The sequence below is a fragment of the Lissotriton helveticus genome, chromosome 10 (genome assembly GCF_964261635.1).
Source record: "Lissotriton helveticus chromosome 10, aLisHel1.1, whole genome shotgun sequence".
In the NCBI taxonomy this organism is placed as follows: domain Eukaryota; kingdom Metazoa; phylum Chordata; class Amphibia; order Caudata; family Salamandridae; genus Lissotriton; species Lissotriton helveticus.
In genome coordinates, this window is record NC_136071.1 from 575,634,382 (window position 1) to 575,655,936 (window position 21,555).

The 21,555-nt window shown below is 48.5% G+C and overlaps 1 protein-coding gene across 4 annotated transcripts in view; it reads right to left on the reverse strand.

Annotated features, from left to right (window-relative positions):
- USP7 (ubiquitin specific peptidase 7) overlaps positions 1-21,555 on the reverse strand; it is a 1,709,027-nt gene that overhangs the window by 1,053,483 nt on the left and 633,989 nt on the right. For all 4 annotated transcript variants that reach the window (XM_078663105.1, XM_078663106.1, XM_078663108.1 and 1 more), the window contains one exon: positions 2,916-2,998. In XM_078663105.1, the coding sequence (XP_078519231.1) occupies positions 2,916-2,998 (83 nt within the window). The remainder of the gene's footprint in view (positions 1-2,915; positions 2,999-21,555) is intronic.

A 21,555-nucleotide genomic window follows, 5' to 3' on the forward strand; every position in this document is an offset into this window, starting at 1 on the left:
AAAATAAACAATATATTTATTAATAACAACACCTCTGAACTCTTTATGAGATCAGAGGGCTAAGCACATGACAATACTAAGAAGGAAATACGAGTTAGCACAATATTTACACATGTGCCTTAGGGGCACGACAAACCATATACTAAAAACAATGGAATGCGAGAAAGGAAAGAACTGTAAGGAGATGCAGAGGCTGGAGGATCGCTGGGGCTACGCTACGAACTAGGTTAAGTAAGGAGCAGGAGGCCCACGGGACTCACGTGCAGAGTGGAAACTCTCACGCGGGATGCGTACCAACGTCTATGGAGACTACAGTTTACAAAGTTACGGATTCCGGACGAACCCGGCTGGATGGAGGGAAAACAACAGTGGACCTGGACACTAGGATAGTGGACACTGACTTCAGCACCTAGAAGCTTTAGTTACCTAATCCACAGGCTGCGGGTGCATAGGGCTGAAGTGGTGTCGGGTTCGCTGCGTTGCTCCCGGTGATGCCTGAAACAAAGAGTTGCTGGCAGGCAGCCAGATGGTGGAGTCCGGTGGTTCCAAGGATGGAACTAGGAAGAAGGAAGTCCTGAAAAGGAAGGGGACAGAGTCTTGGTCACTAGCCAGTGACGGTGCTGGAACCAGGAGGGAACCAGATGCTGTCGCCGCGTTCAGGGGAAGGAAGGGTCGCTTCTCTCTGTAGCTGCGCGGACCAGGAGCTGTTCTTTACGACCAGGCTGGAGGCACGAGCTGTCCCACGTAGTCTGCTGCTGATGGCGGTGTTGGATGGTCGATCTGGTCAACAGGCCTTGGCTAGTGCAAGCCACGCGGTGGAACAAAGATGGCGTCTGGTGCGGACCAGGAGGGTCCGGGGTGCTTCTCTTTCACAAGGAAGCAAGGGCCAGTCTGGGGGACCAGACTAGCAGTGCTGAAATCTTCGGGTCGTCGTCTCAGAGGTCACGAGCCAGCCGGCAAGTGACCAGACAACAGGAAAGACAGCAACCAGGCAAAAGGGCCCCACGCAGATCTCGTGGAGGCTGGGGGGCTGGTCTTTGATGCAGGTGCTGTGTCGGTGTGGGGCTTCTCAGTCCCCGATGCACTTACTCGAGGGTCCCTCGGAGGTCGTGCTGGAAGCACTGTGCAGGTTTCTTCAAGATGGCCGTCTCCACGTTGCTCGTCGCACCCACGGGTCCCAGCTGTGCTGTGGATGTGGATAGAGGTCAGAGGGGTCTGGAGGTCCGGGTCTCGTTGAGCTGGGTCGTCAGATTCCGGGAAGGAAGGACTTGCAGCAAACCGCACAGGAGCTTGATGGTGCCTGCGAAGCAGGATGGTCACTCCCTGACCATAGGGGAGATTCTTCAGTCTTCTGATGTTCAGGAGGTCGAAGGTCAAGAGTTTCTTCGTGGAAGTTGTCAAGATTAATCTAACTGGGAATGGGACCAGCTCCTACCTTTATTCAGCTAAAGGGGGCTGCACTATGACTAGGTCCCTCCCCTGGGTGGGACCAGGAAGGTGGGTGGTTACACCCCCTATCCTTTGTCCGGTTTCCCGCCAGAGCTGGGGCTGGAGTGACCCAGCAACTGGTTGGAACCGGTGTATGCACAGGGCACCTTGTGTGCCCCAGGCATGTCTCATTCCTTTCAGCCTTGGCTTACCTAATACACAAAATCCTGTCTGGGGTGGTGCTAGCACCTCCCAAGGCAGGAAACCCTTTGTCTGAGCCTCCCTCGCTGGAAGGACTCCCAGCAGCAGGAGGTCAGACTTGTGTCTGTGGTGGCAGCATCCATCTTGTGATGCTGAGGCTCGAGTTAACTTTAACCGGGGTTCACAGTTACATGTCGTGTCCCTCTAGAAGGGTGGAATGCTACCCCCGTCGCCAGAATTGGCGAGGGGGTAGTATTCCAATTCGTATGACACCTTACTCGACATGTTTTGATAATGTTATACCAGAGTTAGCATTTAACCGCGAGGATTATAATGCACTTAAGAGTATATGGTATAGCGTTATCATGGAACAGCTATTAGGACTTGGTTCCGCAAGCTGCAAACGGGCTCAGCTCATGCCAGAGCACCATCTCACATAATTCCAAGCACTCTGCCTTCAGGATTGATAAGGCCTTCTCTAGGAGTGACTGATAGGAATATATGTGTCCATTTTAGGTTTAGATATAGGGGACTATATCTAAAGCAAAGGGTGATTACACCACCTTGCCCCAGCTGTCGTGCAGCCAGTTGTGTCTGTTTAGATGGCCAGCCAGGGGTGGCATAATGCATGCTTCAGCCCCTGGTAGGCCCTGGGTACACCTATGCCCTGGATACCTAAGGTATACTGTACAGGGACTGATAAGGTGGCCCAGTACCAATTGGTAAATGCACCTAGGGTACATGGTTGTATTTTTAGAGAGAGAACAGCTAGGCTGTGGGTCTGATTAGCAGGCCCACAGCCAAGGAAAGTCGTAAATCAGTGAAGCAAAAAATCTGGGGTGGCCATGGGATTGCAGACCCCACTCTCCTACACACACTATGAACAAAATAAAGAGTAAAGTATTATCTACTTTTACCTCTACCTGCCTTTGGGGTTCAACTAACCTCTGCACACTATACCTCAATGTGGTATAGTATAGAGCCAGCTTCCTACAACTACGAGATGAGCTTATCTGCAAAGTAGATTTTCATATTAAACGTTTCAGGCTGAAGATACTTTCAGGTACATCAAATCAGAATACATCCTAGTTTTGTCCCAACTATGTAAAACTAATGGAAATTCCAGCTTTAAGGAACCCCCAACATGATTGGAAAGCACACACCTGTAGGAGGCTTCATCATCCAAGGTCTCTCGACATAGAACCTGCACTTCTCATGATGCCTACTGAAACAGTAGATAATACATCCATATGCTTTCTCTTATAACGGATCAATTAAATACATACCTGCAAGCCATGCTCTCCAGCATCATATTTGTTATCCCCATCCAGCTGTTCTACAGCAACATAGTCTATGAATGACTCAAATACTGAAAAGAACAAATGGCAAATATTGAACATTATAAAGCTTTATAGAAAACATATAAAAAAGAAACTATTACTTAACACCTCGCATTCTAAAATGCAGACTAATGGAAACACCTGTAGTACCTATTTGCATGCACATTTAAAAACATTTAGGGGACACAGTAACGGTTTTCAAAATGCAACCTTAAATGGTGGATTTTACTAACATATGACAAAATAGATTGGCTACAATATTTACCCAGGAACTAAAACATTTAAATGTCTACCACTAGTCACAATTTTTCTGCATTCAAATCTTTGAAAGAGGACACTGAATATGTGCCACAGCCAATAGCAAGGTTCAACAGAGTAAATGGTTTAAATACTTTACATTTAAACATGGAGTAGTGTACAAGTATGTGAAATTAAGTCACCTTGTTCTTATGGTCAGTAACTTGTGTTGTTCAATTTATTTATTTTATTTGTTTACATTTGTAATGCGCACAGCTACCCAACAAAGGGTTTCCCGGCGCGGCAGATCCCAATAGCAATGCGGTTACAGAAACTAGATGTTAAAGAGCCATGTTTTTAAGGCTTTTCTGAATGTGATGTAATTCGACTCAGACCGCAATGTATGTGGCATTGAATTCCAGAGCGAAGGTCCTAGGAATGAGAAGGACTTGCCACCCATGCGTGACAGCCTGGTCCTTGGAATTTCAAAATGATTTGCCGTGGAAGACCGAAGAGATCTGGAAGGACGGTAGGGGCGCACCAGGTTTTGCAGATATTTAGGAGCGGTGTTGGTGGAAATCCTGTGCATAAAACATAGAGATTTGAATTTAACTCGGTTTTCAATTTTTAGCCAGTGTAACTTCCTGATGTATTTAGTGGTTGGAGTAGAGATGGGAATTTTACAGAGAAGTCTGGCTGCTGCATTTTGCACTGATTGCAACCTGCGGACAGTAGCTTTGTTCGCCCCCAGGTACAAAACGTTGCCATAATCTAGCCTAGATGTTATTAGGGCATTGACAACTGTTTTCTTGGTGTTTTCAGGCAGCATCCAACAGATCTTTTTTAGCCATTTTAATATGGCAAAGCAGGTGGCTGAAGTCTTTACCGCTTGCTGATGTAAACTGAGTGAGTCGTCAATAATGACGCCCAGGTTGCGAGCATGAGTAACCGGGGTAGGGGGGGTGCCCATTTCAGTTGGCCAATGTTGGGGTCCCCAAAGTTCTTTATTTTTGCCCAACACGATTAACTCGGTTTTTTCGCCGTTAAGTTTTAGGAAGTTTTTTTGCATCCAGTCGGCGATTTTACAGAGTCCGAGTTGTAGGGTGGAGGAATTATCAGAATCTGCAGCTGATAAAGAAAAAAGCAGCTGGGAATCATCAGCGTAGGAAAACATTAAAAGCCCTGTTTCCTCCACTATTTTGGCCAGGGGGCTCATATATGAAAAAGTTAATCCATCAGAGATGAAGAAAACATTCATTGCACCTTTTTATTTAATGATCAGATGTAATGTTACACATAATAAACTTCGACTTAACATTCTAGTTAAAATTCTTTATAGTATTAGCCAACATGACAATATTGAAATGATGCACAAGTTACTTACCTTTGGTAACAATATATCTGTAAGAAACATTAGTTAGTTATAGATGGCTACTACCGAATACCTCAGAGAGATCCTTGACGCCGGTCAGAGTGCAGCGCTGATCCTGCTGGATCTCAGCGCTGCCTTTGACAAGGTGTCGCATGGGATCCTGCTCTGCCGCCTGGAGGAATTTGGGATTAGGGAGCGTGCCCTTGAATGGTTCCGGTCGTTTCTTCAGGACAGATCTTTTCGAGTTACTGCCCCTCCTTTCCTGTCCAAATTTCACCATATTGGCCAGGGTGTCCCCCAGGGCTCAGCGCTTAGCCCGTCCCTTTTCAATCTTTATGTGCAGCCGCTTGCTGCAATCGCCAGTGAGTGGGGCTTGACGCTGGTATCATATGCTGATGATACTCAGCTGGTCGTCACACTCTGAGAGTCCATCTGTCGCTGCTACAAGATTTAGGGACGGAATAGCTGCAGTTGCTCATTGGATGACCAACGACTGCCTCCAGATTAATGCCGGTAAAACGGAGATTCTGTTGTTGGGGAAGAATATGACCATGTGAAAGGAACACTGGTGGCCTCCCTCTTTAGGGCTGATGCCTGCTCCTAAGGCCTCAGTAAAAAACTTGGGTGTCTGGATGGATTCCTCATTGGGCCTCCAGACCCATACCAAGAGAGTGGCAGCGACTTGTGTAGGCCTATTAAGGAGCCTTCGCCCTATCTTGGGCTTCTTTGAACCCGCCATGCGTCAGCTTGTGGTCCAAGCAATCCTCTAGTCTCGCCTAGACTATGCCAGTGTCTTATTGTTAGGTGCCAACAAAACTGAAGTAGCCAGTTTTCAGAGAGTTCAGAATTCGGCTGCTAGGACCCTGGTTGGTCTTCCCCGGAGATGCTCTGCCAGAGCTACGATTAAAAAACTGCACTGGCTTCCAGTGGAATCCCGTATTAAATTTAAGGCACTTTGCCTGGCTTTTAAAATTCTTAAACTTCAGAGCCCGGCCATTTTGCGCCCGCCTTTGGCTCCTTATGTCCCGCATCGTAATTTACGCTCCCTTGGTCAACACCTTGCAATCATCCCTAGGAGCAGGCTCTGCCGTATGGGTGGACGCTCTTTTCGGGTGCTGGGAGCCAGGCTCTGGAATTCCCTTCCGGTTGCCATTCATGGTATTGAGAATCTGCTTGCTTTTCGTAAAGCTGTGAAGACCTTCCTGTTCTCCTCCTCTTAGGGACTGTGCCCTGTCTGGCACGCTCCATCCATTCCACCCTCATTGATCGTTAGCGCCGGGACGCCTCTTTGCTGGGGCAGCTGTTGCGCTCTTACAAACTAATAACATAACATAACATAACATTCCTTACCTTAGAATTACCCCCAGGTGTCAGACTGGAGCCGGCAAGTTTTTTAGTCAGCAGTACCTCTGCGCGTCGGTCGGCTCTGCGTCGGTCATCGTAGTCGCCGGAATGACATTGCGTTAGCGACTTAGTCGGAACCCTAACACGCGGACGTCAGTTCTGTACACAACGTACCGCACCAGAAACGCAGAGCCATGCAAGACACTGACCCTTGGTGCACAAAACTAGGGCCATGAAACGATGTCCTTAATCCTAAAAATCAGTTCGCAGAACGGGAAGGATTGGTGGGGCGGTAAGGAATCTATAACTAGTTTCTTACAGATATATCGTTACCAAAGGTAAGTAACGGTCATATGAAAGAAACACGTTATAGATTCCTCACCTTCGAATAGATACCCCAGCAATACCAACCCCGGTGGTGGGTCTGCAAACCAAGATCACACCAGAAAGTCCTGGAGAACTGAACGGCCAAAGAAGCAGACTCTCCGGACTCGGCTGTCAAGGTAGAAGTATTTGGTGAACATGTGCAGCGACGCCCACATGGCCGCCTGACAGAGGTCATTCAGAGGCACTCCTCTTCTCAAGGCAGTAGTGGCTGCCGTCACCTGGTGGAGTGAGCGCGTAGCCCAACTGGAGGCTCCTTTTTAGCCAGCAAAGGGTGTGTGAGTACGGCTCGACCCTTCTTCGCACTCAGGTAGCCAACAAAAAGTTGATCATCCACCCAGAACTGCTTTGTGCGATCCAAATAGGAGCGCGCACGTTCTGGGTCCAGACGGTGGAGCATCTCTTCATCCTTTCAAGGATTTGGAGGCGGAAAGAAGGTGGGCAAAGTATTGGTCTGCCCGATGTGGAAGGCAGTGACCACCTTAGGAAGAAAGGATGGACGGGTCCAGAGAACCACCTTGTACGGATGAACAGAAAAGAAAGGAGGTTTTGACGAAAGAGCCTGGAGCTCACTCACCCTTCTAGCAGAAGTGATGGCTCCCAGGAAAGCATTCTTTAGAGTTAAAAGACCTAAAGGACACTTATGAAGCACCTCAAAGGGAGCGCACATCAAATAAGTCAGTTCAAGATTCAAGTCCCACTGAGGCATAACGAAAGGCATTCACGGAAAGAGATACTTTAAGCCTTTCAAGAAACGGTTAACAACCGGGGACTTGAAAAGAGAAGGCTGATCTGGCAGCCGAAGGAAAGCAGAGATGGCTGAAAGGTAGCCCCTGATAGAGCCCAGAGCAGAGCCCTGCTGGGCTAAAGAGAGAAGCGACAAGATTATTTCAGAGATGAGGGCAGAAAGGGGATCCACAGCCTTTGCTGAGCACCATGCCACAAATTTGTTCCACATGCAGGCGTATACCGTCTTTGTGGAGGGACCTCTGGCTGCCAAGATTACGTTACAGACTTTGTGAGGCAGGTCTATAGACATCAACTGCCGTAGCTCAATCTCCACGTAAGGAGGTGGAGACTGGACAGGTTCAGGTGGAGGACCGTCGCCAGATGCTGCGACAGAAGATCCTCCCAAAGAAGGGGTCTGATAGGAGGATCGGTGGCCACATTGAGCAGCTCGGGATACCAGACTTCTTGTTCAATCCGGAGCCACAAGAATGACTCGGGCCCGGTCGCGTCTGATCTTCAGGACTCTAGGCAGAAGTGGTATAGGCAGAAAGGCGTACAACAGACCGCAAATCCACTCGCGACAAAGCGTTGTCGAGCGAGTGCCGCCTTGGAAATTCCAAAGAGCAACATTGCTGACACTGTGTTCTCTTCGGTGGCGAATAGATCTAACAAAGGCTCTCCACATTGTTGAAAGAGACCTTGCACCACCTCCGAGTGTAGACGCCATTCGGGATTCATCAAGGACAGGCGGCTGAGTTCATCCGCCCTGGCGTTAAGAGAACCAGCCAGGAGTTGAACCACCAGGTCTGAGAAAGTGCCCACTTTCTTGCATGGTATGCCCCCACTTTTTGCTGAATTGCTGATGTTCTTTGACTGACTGTGCCCTGGGCTCCTGCTAATCAGGTACCCAGGGGCCTATGTTCCTTCCCTAAAACTGCATTGAAGCCTCAACCCAATTGCCATCTCTGGCCACATTTCAGCCCCTGGTAAAAGGTACCACAGGTACCCAGGGCACTGTGACTAGAGAACGCCTCCAAGGGCTGCAGCACTTATTGTGCCACCCTTAGAGGTGTTGTACCCTGACACTTGCACACTGCCTTTGCGGGCTGCATGTCTTGGTGCAGAACAAAGTGAAGAGCTGACATGTCACACATCCCTGTATGCCATGCACACAAACCACTGCCCTGGCATGCATCAGTCACCCCTCCAGCTTGGTGCTCCATGCCAGTGGTGAGGGTACAGGTGCATGAGGTGCTCCAAGCCAGTGGTGAGGGTACAGGTGCATGAGCCCTGTACCCCTACAGTGCCCAATTCCATTACTGGGCACTGTAAATGCAGTGCTGCCATTAAGAGTATATGGTGCTCACAACACAATAATGGCTACTCTGAAGACTGGGAAGTTTTGGTATCAAAATTCTCAGCACATTAAACCCACACTGATGCCAGTGTGGGATTTAATGTAAAATGCACAATGAGAAACTCTCCTGCAACTGACCTATCAGAGTCCTTCGACACTGTCTCCCACCGCACACTAGTGGCCAGCTACATGACAAGCACACGAGGAACAGCCCTGGACAGGATCTGATCATTCCTCACCGGAAGAAGCCAAAGGATCAGACTCCCACACTTCCTCTCCGACCGCACAAATATTACCTGCGGAGTCCCACAGGGTCCATCCCTGAGTCCCACCCTATTCAACATCTACATGGCCCCCCTCGCAGCCATCTTCCGACAACTGCCTCAACATCGTATCCTACGACACCCAGCTCATCCTCTCCCTGACTACTGCCAAACTCAACTTCCAGAAAGGAATGCAAGACGTCGCAGTCTGGATGACCAACAGCTGCCTTGCCTAAATCTCAACGCCAAGAAGACAGAAGCCCTCAGTACCGCCCCTTCTGCATGGGACAGCATCTGGTGACCGACCGCCCTTGGAAGCCCAACTTCCCCCTCAGACCACGCCAAGAAGCTTGGCATCGTACTCGACTTATCACTCGCCATTAAGAGACCGGTCAACGCAGTCACCTCCAGCTACTTCAACACCCTCTGCATCCTCCACAAGACCTTCAAGTGGATCCCCCCTGAGTCTGGGAAGACAGTCACCCTGGCACTCATCAACAGCAGACTGGACTATGGAAACACACTACGCCGGTATCAAGTCCCTACTCCACAAACTCCAGACAATACAGAACACCGCCGCCAGACTCGTCTTTGGCATCACCCGACACAAACATCAGCAAACACCTGCAAAGTCTCCATTGGCTCCCAGTGGATTAAAGAGTCACTTTCAAAATACTCACTCGCGCCTACAAATGCCTACACAGCAGACCCAAATACCTCAACTACAGAATAAACTTTCACATACCCAAAAGAAACCTCCGATCTTCCAACCTCGTACGGCCGAATCCCTGTGCAACCACAGAGCAGGCTGAAGATCCTGCTCTCACATTGCGTCCAGGAACAAGCTACCAGCAGGCATCAGACGTGCCCCCTCCCTGAACACCTTCTGGAAGAACCTCAAGACCTGGCTCTTCGGCTAAAAAGATCTGCGGTCTGCCCCCGTGACTTGTGACCCTCAATCAACAACATTTGTAGAGCGCACTACATACCCTTGAGGGTCTCAAGGTACTTGGAGGGAGTTCTACTGATTGAACAGCCAGGTCTTGAGTAGCTTCCTGAAGGTCAGCAGGTCTTGGGTCTGTCGTAGGTTCAGTGGGAGGGTGTTCCAGGTCTTGGCGACAAGGTGGGAGAAGGACCTCCCACCTGTGGGTTTTTTTTGGCAGCGCGGGATGGTGGAGAGTCCGAGGTCGGCGGAGCTGAGCTGGCGGTTGAGGGTGTAGAAGGAAAGTAGTTTGTTGAGGTATGCTGGGCCGGTCTTGTGGAGTGTCTTGTGTGCGTGGAAGAGGAGCTTGAAGGATGTCCTCTTGTTGACGGGTAGCCAGTGCAGGTTTCTCAGGTGGGGGGTGATGAGGCTGTGGCGTGGTACGTTGAGGATCAGTTGTGCCGATGCGTTTTGGATGCGTTGCAGTCGTTTGTTGAACTTGGTCGGGGCTCCTGCATAGAGGGCGTTTCCGTAGTCTAGTCTGCTACTGATGAGGGTCTGGGTGACTGTTCTGGTTTCTGTTGGGTGAGTAGTGCGCTTACAATTAACTGATTGATTGACTGAAACTCTACCAACTACTAGTGACCTGACTGAGTGGCTACAGAGGCTGCCAGAAACCGACATGTTTCCGGACCCCTGGGTCGAGAGTCTGCTGCTCTCGGGGGGGAAAGAAACAATGCACAATCTGGGACGAGGTGCCAAGGTTACTCCCACCAAGATGGGCAGGGTTCACGAAGAGGAAACTTTAAAGGCATGCCGCCTTTGTGAGCCTCCACAGACCATTTGCTGCTTTTAGCAACTGGTTCCCACTGGTTCTACCCCCCACTGAGTGGGAGAACCGGCGGGAAAAACAATTGAGGGAAAAAGGTGTGCCCAGCCAACCAGGGACAGGCTCCTGCCCCTTCCACTGGAGTGTGGCAAAATAGGGGGTGTACCCACCCCAAGGAAAGGACCCATGGGTCCCTACCCTTTACCTACCTATAACGCCCCTAAAGAACAAGTTACTTACATTCGGTAACGCTTTTTCTGGTAGATACAATATCTGCCTGTGGATTCCTCACTTTGTGAATATCCCCTTGCGTCAGCAACATTCGGAAATTCTTTTCGTAGCTTCGCGCCGACGTGGACTAGGACGTCATAGAAGCACGGCATCGCTCGCGACTCCGCTGGCGTCACTGACGCCTATAATAGGCCCACGCCGGATGATGACATCAGTTCCGCCCTTTTTTCCGTGCCTTCGAGGCACACGGACGGACCAGTGACAGTAGACATATACACAGTATACGCAGTACAAATATCAAGGTAACACACACAGTGTGAAGCAAATGCAATAAAACATTTCAAATAAACAACTCCTTGACAATAAAATAAATACATAATAGAAACTGGAATAGAAGAGTGGACAACGGGGAGGCGGGTGGGTCAGTGAGGAATCCACAGGCAGATATTGTATCTACCAGAAAAAGTGTTACCGAAGGAAAGTAACTTGTTCTTCTGATAGATACATCTGCCGTGTGGATTCCTCACCTTGTGAATAGAGTCCCACAGCAGTACCCACTCCCGGAGGAGGGTGTCCACTCTTCTAGACCAGGAAATCCTGGAGAACAGAGCGTGCAAAATGACCGTCCCTCCTCACCTCGGAATCCAAGCAGTAATGCTTCGCGAAAGTGTGGAGGGAAGACCAAGTTGCCGTCCTACAAATATCCTCTACAGGAACACCTCTAGCCAATGCAGAGGATGACGACTTAGCTCTAGTAGAATGAGCCCTTATATCCTCTGGAGGATCCTTACCGGCCAAAGCGTAGCAGATCTTTATACAGAGGACGATCCATCTTGATAAAGTTCTTTTATGGACCGCTCTTCCTTTCTTGCAGCCAGAAAAGCCAATGAAGAGCTGGTCATCCAACCGACAGTCTTTAGATCTGTCCAGGTAAAAAGATACCGCCCTCTTGGGGTCCAGACGGTGTAATCTCTGCTCCTCCTTGGAAGGGTGTGGGGGAGGATAAGGATAAAAGGTAGGGAGGGTAATGGATTGACCAAGGTGGAAAGGAGTCCCCACCTTAGGCAGAAAAGCAGCTATGGTCCTAAGAACCATTCGATCAGCATGAATGGTCAAGAAAGGGGGCTTGGAACTAAGAGCTTGAAGCTCACTTACCCTCCTTGCCGAGGTTATCGCAACGAGGAAAACTGCCTTAAGAGTCAAAAGCCTCATAGGACATTTGTGAAGAGGCTCAAAGGGAGCACCCATCAGAAGATTTAAGTCCCACTGAGGCACAATAAAAGGAGTAGGAGGGAAATTATTCGTGAGGCCCTTCAAAAACCTTAAAACTACAGGAGATTTAAAAAGAGATGGCTGGTCAGGCAAGTAGAGAAATGCTGACAGCGCTGAAAGATAACCCTTCACTGTGGCACAGAAAGCCCCTGTTGAGCCAGAGAAAGGGCAAACTGGAGAACATCAGACAAATGGGCTCTCAAAGGATCTATAGATTTCTCCCCACACCAAGTGACAAATTTTGACCACCTATAAGAATAGATGGACTTAGTGGAGTCACGCCTGGCTGACAAGGTGACGTCCACCACATCAGGCGGGAGAGAAAAAGAACTCAGGTTGCCCCGTTCAATCTCCAGGCATGGAGGTGTAAGGTCTGGAAGTGGGGGTGTAGAACCTGCCCCTCCATCTGGGAGAGGAGATCTGCCCTGTGAGGGAGACGGAGCGGCGGGTGAGAGGAGAGGTGGAGAAGGTCAGTGCCACACCCTTCTTGGCCAATCCGGGGCGATCAATATAACTTGGGCCCGGTCTTGGCGAATTTTCCTCAGAACCCGAGGAATCAAAGGTATGGGAGGAAAAGCGTAAAGGAGTTGCGAGCTCCAACTCAACTGAAACACGTCCCCCAAGGCTCCTTGCATCGGATACTGGAAACTGCAGAATAACGGGCAGTGAGCATTCTCTTGAGTGGCAAAAAGGTCCATCTGAAGAGTTCCCCACGTCCGAAAGACGTGACGAACTACCTCCGGATGAAGCCTCCACTCGTGGTCAGCAGAGAACTGCCGACTGAGAATGTCTGCACGAACGTTCTGAACTCCGGCCAGATGATTTGCTATTAGACCAATATGATGGTCCTGAACCCAGGACCAGAGACGCAGAGCCTCTCTGCAGAGACACTGCGACCCCACTCCTCCCTGCTCGTTAATGTACCACATCGCTGTCGTGTTGTCCGTCAGGACCTGAACCGACTGACCGCGAAGGGAAGGGAGGAAGGCCTTGAGCGCCAGACGTATCGCCCGCAACTCTAGAAGGTTGATATGAAGCAACCTTTCCTCTGGAGACCAAAGACCCTTGACCTCCAGGTCCCCCAGATGAGCACCCCACCCGAGAGTGGATGCATCCGTTATTACCGTGGTCACCGATGGAGGAAGTTAAAAAGGCTTTCCTTGTGACAGATTGCCTTCCACGCTCCACCAAGACAGATCCGCCGCAGTTTCTCTGGAGATCCTCACTGACTCCCTGAGATCTCCGTTGTGCTGATACCACTGCCTGCGGAGGCACCACTGGAGTGCCCTCATGTGCCAGCGTGCATGGTTGACCAACAGAATGCAAGAAGCCATCAGACCGAGCAAACGTAAGACCTTCAGGACTGGAACAACCGCTCCATTGAAGAATAAAGGAATCATTTCCTGTATGTTGCGAATCCTTTGAGGAGGAGGGAATGCACGACATACAGTAGTGTCCAGTACCGCACCTATGAACAGGTTGCGCTGGGAGGGCACCAGGTGAGACTTGGGTACATTTATCAAAAAACCCAACCTGTGCAACAAATGAGTTGTCTCTTGCAGATGATGGAGCACCTTCTTTGGCGACTCCGCTTTGATCAGCCAGTCGTCCAGATACGGGAATACAGGAATCCACGACCTCCTGAGATGTGCTGCCATCACTGCCATCACCTTGGTGAAGACTCGAGGTGCAGTAGTAAGACCAAACGGAAGGATCGCAAACTGGTAGTGTTGCGAACCAACCGTAAAACAGAGATACTTTCTGTGCGACTTCAAGATGGGAATATGAAAATACGCATCCTGCAAGTCGATCGACACCATCCAATCCTCTTCCAGCAGCGCTTGAAGAACCTGTGCAAGAGTGAGCATCTTGAACTTTTCCTGTTTCAGGTAAAGGTTCAAGATCCTGAGATCCAGGATTGGTCGAAGCCTGCCATCCTTTCTTGGGGATCAGAAAATACCGGGAGTAGCATCCCTGACCCCTCTCCTGCTCCGGAACCACCTCTATCGCACCCTTTCTTTCTGAACAGAGCCAGGACTTCTTCCTGCAGGAGAAGTAGGTGGTCCTCCGAACAAAAACCCTGGCAAGGAGGGTAATTTGGGGGAAACTCCCGAAAGGGAAGAGCATACCCATTCCCCACGAGATTGAGAACCCAAAGATCTGATGTAATCAATTCCCAATCTCGTAGGAAATGGGTAAGCCGACCCCCCACTGGTGCCACATGATCCGGAATGGCAGATCTAGGGCTGCTTTGCTGCGTTGGCAGGGGGCTGGGAAGAGGAAGAGGAGGAAGAGGAGGAGATTTGACGGCCTCGAGAACAGCCTCTTTGTTTGCCCCTATAAGACCTGTACAGCGTGTTTTGCTGCTGTTGCGGCTGCTGCGTAGATTTGTTAAGATCGAAAGAAAGATCTGCTAAATCCTCTAGTACGCCTTCCAAAAGTGCCCCTGGTCTGAAGGCCCAATGACTTGGCTGTCGCCCAGCTGTCTTTAAAGCGTTCTAAAGCAGCGTCTGCCTTTTTGCCAAATAAACCAGATCCGTCGAACGGGAGATCCAATAACGTAGATTGGACATCTGAAGAAAACTCACCGAACTTCAGCGACGCAGCTCTCCTCGTAGCTACAGAAGAGCCCATGACCCTTGCCACAGAGTCCGCCGTGTCCAACCCACTCTGAATCACCTGCCTTGCTGCAGCTTGAGTGTCAGAGATAACCTCCTGGAAGTCTTTTCTATCCTCCTCAGGTAACTTGGGTACCAACTGTTTTACAGTGTCCATAAGGGCGTGAATATAACGTTCCATCAGACAGGTCGCATTTGTGGACTTCAGCGCCATACTAGCAGAGGAGAAAATCTTTTTAGCAGCCTGATCCTGCTTTCTCGACTCTTTCAGCTGGAACCTGAGGAAAAGCTCCTGTAGATCGTTTGGAACAGGCAGCCTGCACCACCAAACTCTCAGGCAGAGGGTGAGTGGATACAAATTCTGGGTCATCTGGAGCAGTCCTGTACCTTCTGGCAACAGCCCTAGACATAGTAGGAGCTGACAAGTGGTTCTTCCAAACCTCTAAAATAGGATCTCCAAGGGCATCATTAAAGGGCAGCAATGGTTCAGTCACCGATGATGGAGAGTGAAGAACCTCTGTGAGAAGATTTGACTTGAACTCAGCAGTAGGTAAAGCAATGTTCAACAAATTTGCAGCCTTTTTAATCACAACATGGTAAGGAGCCACATCTTTAGAGGTTTCGTCTGTTACTGAAACCAAATCCCACTCAGGGGACAGTTCAAGACCACTGGCCACTGAAAGATCCTCATAAGGGTCCTCAGGTTCCTGTAGCTCACCTTCCTCCAAATACTCCTCACGATAGCTCTCTTCTTCCATCAGCCTCTGGGCTTCACGCCTCGACCTGTGCTTCACTTTCGAAGCCGTCGGATCCACTGATGACTCCGTCGAAGTCGGAGCCGGCGCCAAGCCCGACGAGGAAGAATTCCACGACGTTGTTCGGGGTTCGGCATCAGAGATGATGGAATCGGCGTCGAAGGATTCGGCGTCATCTACTTCGGCGTCCATGGCTTCGGAGTCGAAGGCCTCGCCGGTGTCGGAAAATGCCAATGCGGCGCCGGAGCCGGCATAAAAGGCATGAAGGGCGCAGGAGCATAGGTTTGGGGGACACCCAGACCAAACGCCATCGGACCCGTGGGACAAACAGGAACCCCAGAGGGGTACATAGCACTGGAATAAATACCATACATCGCATTTAGAAAATGCGTCGGATCCTGACCTGGAGCCAGGAAGGCTGGGTACGAACCCCCAGGTGGTTCTTGAGGGCGTGGAGTCGATACGACGTCTACCTCCTCTTCAGGCTGGTGCACCGGAGTCGACAGACCTTCGGGCAACAGAGCCTCTCCCTCTCCAACCATCTCCTCCTCACCTTCATCCTCCCGATCGGGAGAATGGGATGGAACCGGAGATGGATTCGCTGTCTGCTTCGGCGAACCAGGCGAATTCCCATGCGACGCCTCACCTCCGGCGTCCTGTTCTTTCGAAGCCGAAGACACCACTTCTTTCTCAACCAGCTTCACCTGCGACTTCGGTTTAGAACCCGAATCTTTCTTCGAACGATGTCGGGATTCATGAGATCTCTTCTTATGCTTCTTTTTTGAAGATCTCGAAGCATGGGCTGAGGACGAATTCGAACGCGACCTCGAGTGAGATCTTGACCTCGAGCGTCTAGTCCGCGACCTCGATTTCTTCTTATCTTTATTTCCTTTAAGTTTTGCAACAATAAGTTTAGCTTCTCTCTCTCGGAGGGCCTTTGGAGTCATCTTCTTACAGGATCGGCAGTCTTCGACATTGTGGTCGGAGCTAAGACACCATAAACAACATTCGTGCGGATCCGTAATGGACATGGTCTTGCCGCATTCTCCATAGGCTTTAAAACCAGTCTTCTTCGAAGACATGTCGAAAGAGGAGATAAAGGAACACTAACAATACAAAGTTACAAAATTACTGTAAAAGCTACGGATGATCCCTAGAAAACCGTTAGCGTCGACGACGCGGAAAAAAGGGAACTGATGTCATTACGCCGGGGTGGGCCTATTATAGGCGTCGGTGACGTCAGCGGAGTCGCAAGCGATGCCGTGCCTCTATGACGTCCTGGTCCACGTTGGCGCGAAGCTGCAAAAAGAATTTCCGAATGTTGCTGACGCAAGGGGATATTCACAAGGTGAGGAATCCACACGGCAGATGTATCTATCAGAATCTAGTATTAAGGGGGCACCCTGAACCTTGCTTCCTTAGATCCAGCCTAACTAGAAGAAGGAAAATGCTACTTACCAGTATGCATCTGTTCTTGGCATGTAAAGCTGCAGAGTCTCACACTGTGCATTAGATCGCCACCTGGTGTTGGGCTCGAATGATTGCATGTTGTTGTCGTCTTGGAAGTCTGTAATCACGAGATAGGTTACTCCTTCCTTTGGACGCTAGTGCGCATGGGCATCGACTCCATCCTTAGATTGTTTTAGCCATGATGGGAAATTAGTGAGTTAGTAGAAATAGAAAAAGGGATGTCCATGTGTATATATCTAATTAAGATAGAACTGGAACAGATACAGGCCCCGGGGAGGTGGGTGGGCGTGTGAGACTCTGCAGCTCTACATGCCAAGAACAGATGCATACTGGTAAGTAACATTTTCCGTTCGAGGCATATGAGCTGCAGATCTCACAAGGTGCATGGATTGTACAGCAGTGTCTCCCCTAGCGGTGGTCACCTGTATCTGTTGCAGTAGTTTGAAAGAGTTTTGAGGACAGCTTGGCCTACCGCAGCTTTCTGCTTGGCTTGTACATCAACACAATGTTTAGTGAAGGTGTGTGTGTTGTAGACCATGTTGCTGCCTTACAGATGTCTTCTAGGGGAATGTTCCTTAAGAAAGCCATGGAGGCTCCTATTTTGCGTGTGGAGTGTGCTCTAAGAGAAACTGTTAATGTACGTTTTACTTTGTGATAGCATATTTGTATACATTTTACAATCCACCTTGCTATTCCAGCTTTAGAGATGGGGTTGCCTTTATGTGGTGGAGAGAAAGCTACAAACAGTTGCTTTGTTTTACGAAAGGATTTGGTCCTATCAATGTAATAGAGAAGAGCTCTTTTCACATCTAGTGTGTGTAGAGCTCTTTCTGCCACAGAGTCTGGGTTTTGAAAAAACACTGGCAACTCTACTGATTGATTTAGATGAAAAGGAGTAATTACTTTAGGAAGGAATTTGGGATTAGTCCGTAGAACTACCTTGTTAGGGTGTAATTGAAAAAATGGTTCTTGTACAGTGAAAGCTTGAATCTCACTAAATCTCCTAAGAGAGGTAATAGCGATAAGGAAAGATGTTTTCCATGTAAGGAATTGCAGTTCACACTTATGTAAAGGTTCAAAAGGAGGCCCCATGAGCCTGGTAAGAACAATGTTTAGGTTCCACTCTGGAGAGGGTGGTAACCTAGGAGGAATGATTCGTTTTAATCCCTCCATAAAAGCTTTGATTGCAGGTACTCTTAACGATATATGTTGTCTATTTTGTAAATATGCTGCAATTGCTGCAAGATGTAAACATATAGATGAATATGCTGGATTACATCTTTGTAGATGGAGAAGGTAGCAGATATTCTGGATGGAAGTATCTAGAAGATCAATTTGATTATTAGTGCAGTAAATGGCAAATCTCTTCCATTTTGCAGCATAGCAAGCTCTAGTAGTAGGCCTTCTGGCTTCTTTAATGATATTCATACAGTCTGGTGGCAGGTTAAGGTAACCAAACTAAGACTTCGGGAGCCAGATCGCCAGATTCAGTTGACTTGGATCTGGATGTCTGATGTCTCCATGGTTCTGCGTTAGCATGGATGGTGTCAGACACAGTCTTTGTTGTGGAACTAGAGTGAGTTCCAGCAGTGTGGTGAACCTTGGTTGGCATGCCCATGTGGGAGCTACTAGGATGAGTTTGAGAGACTGTTATTAGTGAGATTGGCGGAAAAGCGTACGCAAATCTGCCTGACCAGTTCATCCATATTGCATTGCCCTTGGACAGCCGGTGTGGAAACCTGGCGGCAAAGGTTGGGCATTTTGTGTTTGTGTGTGGCAAACAGATCTATGTCTGGATGACCCCACTTGTAAAAGAATGGTAGAAGAACTTGCAAATGTAATTCCCATTTGTGAATCTGTTGTGTCTGTCGACTTAACAGAACTGCTATCGGATTGTGAACTCCTGGAAGGAGTTCTGCAAGCAGATATATGTTTTGTGGAATGGCCCATCTCCAAATGTTCTGAGCGAGTTTGGACAGTTGCAGGGAATGTGTGATTCCTTGTTTTTGAATGCAGTACATGGCTGTCATGTTGTCTGTGCGGATCAAGACAGCTTTGTTCTGTACATGTACTTGGAAGGATTTCAGTGCTAGGAATATGGCTAGCTGCTCTAGGCGATTGATGTGAAGCACCTTTTGTTGAGCGGTCCATTTTCCCGGAGATGTATGGTGGAGCAGATGGGCTCCCCATCCTGTGAGGGATGAGTCTGTTGTCAGTACTATTTGTGGAAGAGGTTTGAGGAACGTCTGCCCTCTCGACAAGTTTTTGGTGTTCCACCACTGCAGAGAGCGATGTGTCCGGCTGTCCACCAACACCAGGTCTGTAAGTTATCCTTGAGCCGGATTCCACTGATGTGCTAGGCATTCCTGCAATGGTCGCATTTGCAGTCTTGCATACGGTACAATAAAAATGCAAGATGCCATCATGCCTATTAGTTGCATGAACACTCTGGCTGGGAAAGTGTTGGTTTTGAAACTTTGTGACTAAGGCTTGAACGCTCTGTATCCTGGCTGGATTGGGATAAGCTAGAGCTGTATCGGTGTTTATGGTAGTCCCTAGGTATTGATGTACATGAGAGGGCTGGGGATGTGACTTGGTGTAGTTGATTGTAAACCCCAAGTTGTGCAGTGTTTGAATTGTTTGAGATGTGCGTTGGACACACTGCTTGACTGATGGCTTTTATCAGCGAATCGACTAAGTATGGGAAGACGTGGATATGTTGTCTTCTGAGATGTGCTGCTACTACTGCTAGGCACTTTGTAAACACTCGTGGAGCAGTTGTGACCCCGAATGGAAGGACTTTGAACTGATAGTGTTGTCCTTCTAGTACAAATCTGCGATACTTCCTGTGAGAAGGATGTATGGAAATGTGGAAGTAGGTGTCTTTGAGGTCTAGTGTGGTGAGGAAGTCACCTTGTTGCAGCAGTGGGAGCACTTGTAAAGTGATCATGTGAAAATGATCTGAGTGTATATACACATTGAGAGGCCTTAAGTCTAGAATTGGTCTTAGTGCCCTGTCCTTCTTGGGTGTTAGGAAATCGTGAGTAAACCCCTGTTCCTTGATGTTGCAATGGAAATAACTATTGCGTATTTGCAGCAATGAGAGTACCTCTTGTTAGAGCAGTGTTAGATGTTCTGTGGACATCGGACGCTGTCTGGGTGGTATATGTGGAGGGGTAGCTGTAAGCTCTAGGCAGTAACCATACTGGATAATTTGTCTTACCCACTTACTTGTCTGTTGTAATGGAATTCCAGACAGGTAGGAACTGTATTAATCTCCCCCCCTACAGGAGTAGAATGCTGTTGGAGGAACTGAAGGAAGTCACTGTTTAGTGGTGGAGGTTCGATTGTTAGTACCTCGACTTCTTCCCTTGTTGTTGTTGCCTCTGTATCCTCCTCTAAAGTATCCTCTATTGGAGGATGTTTGTGTATTTGTTTTAAAGGAAGCTGAATTGTCTGCTCCACTTTGTTTGAAGCCTCCACTATAGAAGGAGCGACGAAAGGAGCTTCGTGCTTGGGTGGACTGCAGAGAACCCATAGACTTCGCTGTGTCAGTGTCTTTCTTCATTTTTTCAAGTGCTGTGTCTACCTCTGGACCAAACAATTGTCGTTGGTTGACTTAAGATAGTAGTTTGCACTTCTAGCTTAAATTCTGAAATGCGTAGCCACGCGTGACGTCTAAGGAGGACACTAGTGTTTATTGCTCTGGATGCAGGGTCTGCTACATCAAGTGCGCATTTAATGGAGGCATTTGATATAGGCTTACCCTCTTGTATGAGGTAATTTGCTTGTGCCTTATATTGGTCAGGTAGATGTTGTAAGAGCTTGTCTAACTGATCATAGTGAGCCCTGTCGTATCTTGCGAGGAGGGCCTGTGTGTTAGCGATGCGCAATGTATTGCTAGCTTGGGCAAATATTCTTTTCCCTGAGAAGTTTATGATCTATGATTCTTTATCAGGGGGTGGTGCTTTGCCTGATTTTGGGAATTTGCTCTTTTGCTAGCGCTTGAAACTACTAGGGAGTCTAAGGGTAGCTGTCCTTTAATGTAGGCACGGTCCCCATGATTCTAGTCCTACAGGATCGTTAAACACTTTTGGTGCATGCTTAATGACTCCTTTAATCATTGGCAGTATTTGCACAGATTTTTGGGAGTGTTCAAAAGTATCTAATAAAAAATCTTCTTCTGCCTCATCTGAATGCATGGTGACATTGTGATAGATGGCAGCCCTATTAATTGTCAAAACCCAATATTGTCTTCTGGAGGAGAAGGTTTAGATGGATATGTATGTGGGTCAGGAATATCTGGTACATCCTGTGGGTTTGGATACTCTCATTCTGGTGAACCCGTTGGGTAGGGAAAAGGGTCATCTGGGTCTCTCCCTCTCCCCATGCTATTATACTCATCATCAACATCCTGAGGTGGTGTATGTGGTGGAGAATGAGGAGGAGAATTTTGAGGTGAAATGTCTAAAGGAAGAGGAGGAGAAGGAGATACAGGGGAAGAAGGATGCATAGGAGATGTGGCAGAAGGAGTAGTTTCTTACCTGTAACTCCAGTTCTGTAGTAGGGGTATCCGTTATAGTCATAATCTAGTGAATAGTCCCGCCCACGTGCATGGACCCCGGAGCAATCAAAAATAATCTCTTAAGTCGTCCTCTTTGCAGTCCTGCATAGACACTTAAGAAAAAAATGATAGACAATAATGCAGCCTGTACCTACAAGGCTACACTGTCCAGTACTTCAACTAGAAATGCCAAGGATATTTTACCAACATCACATTTACCATAATGTGTCAAGTTCCAT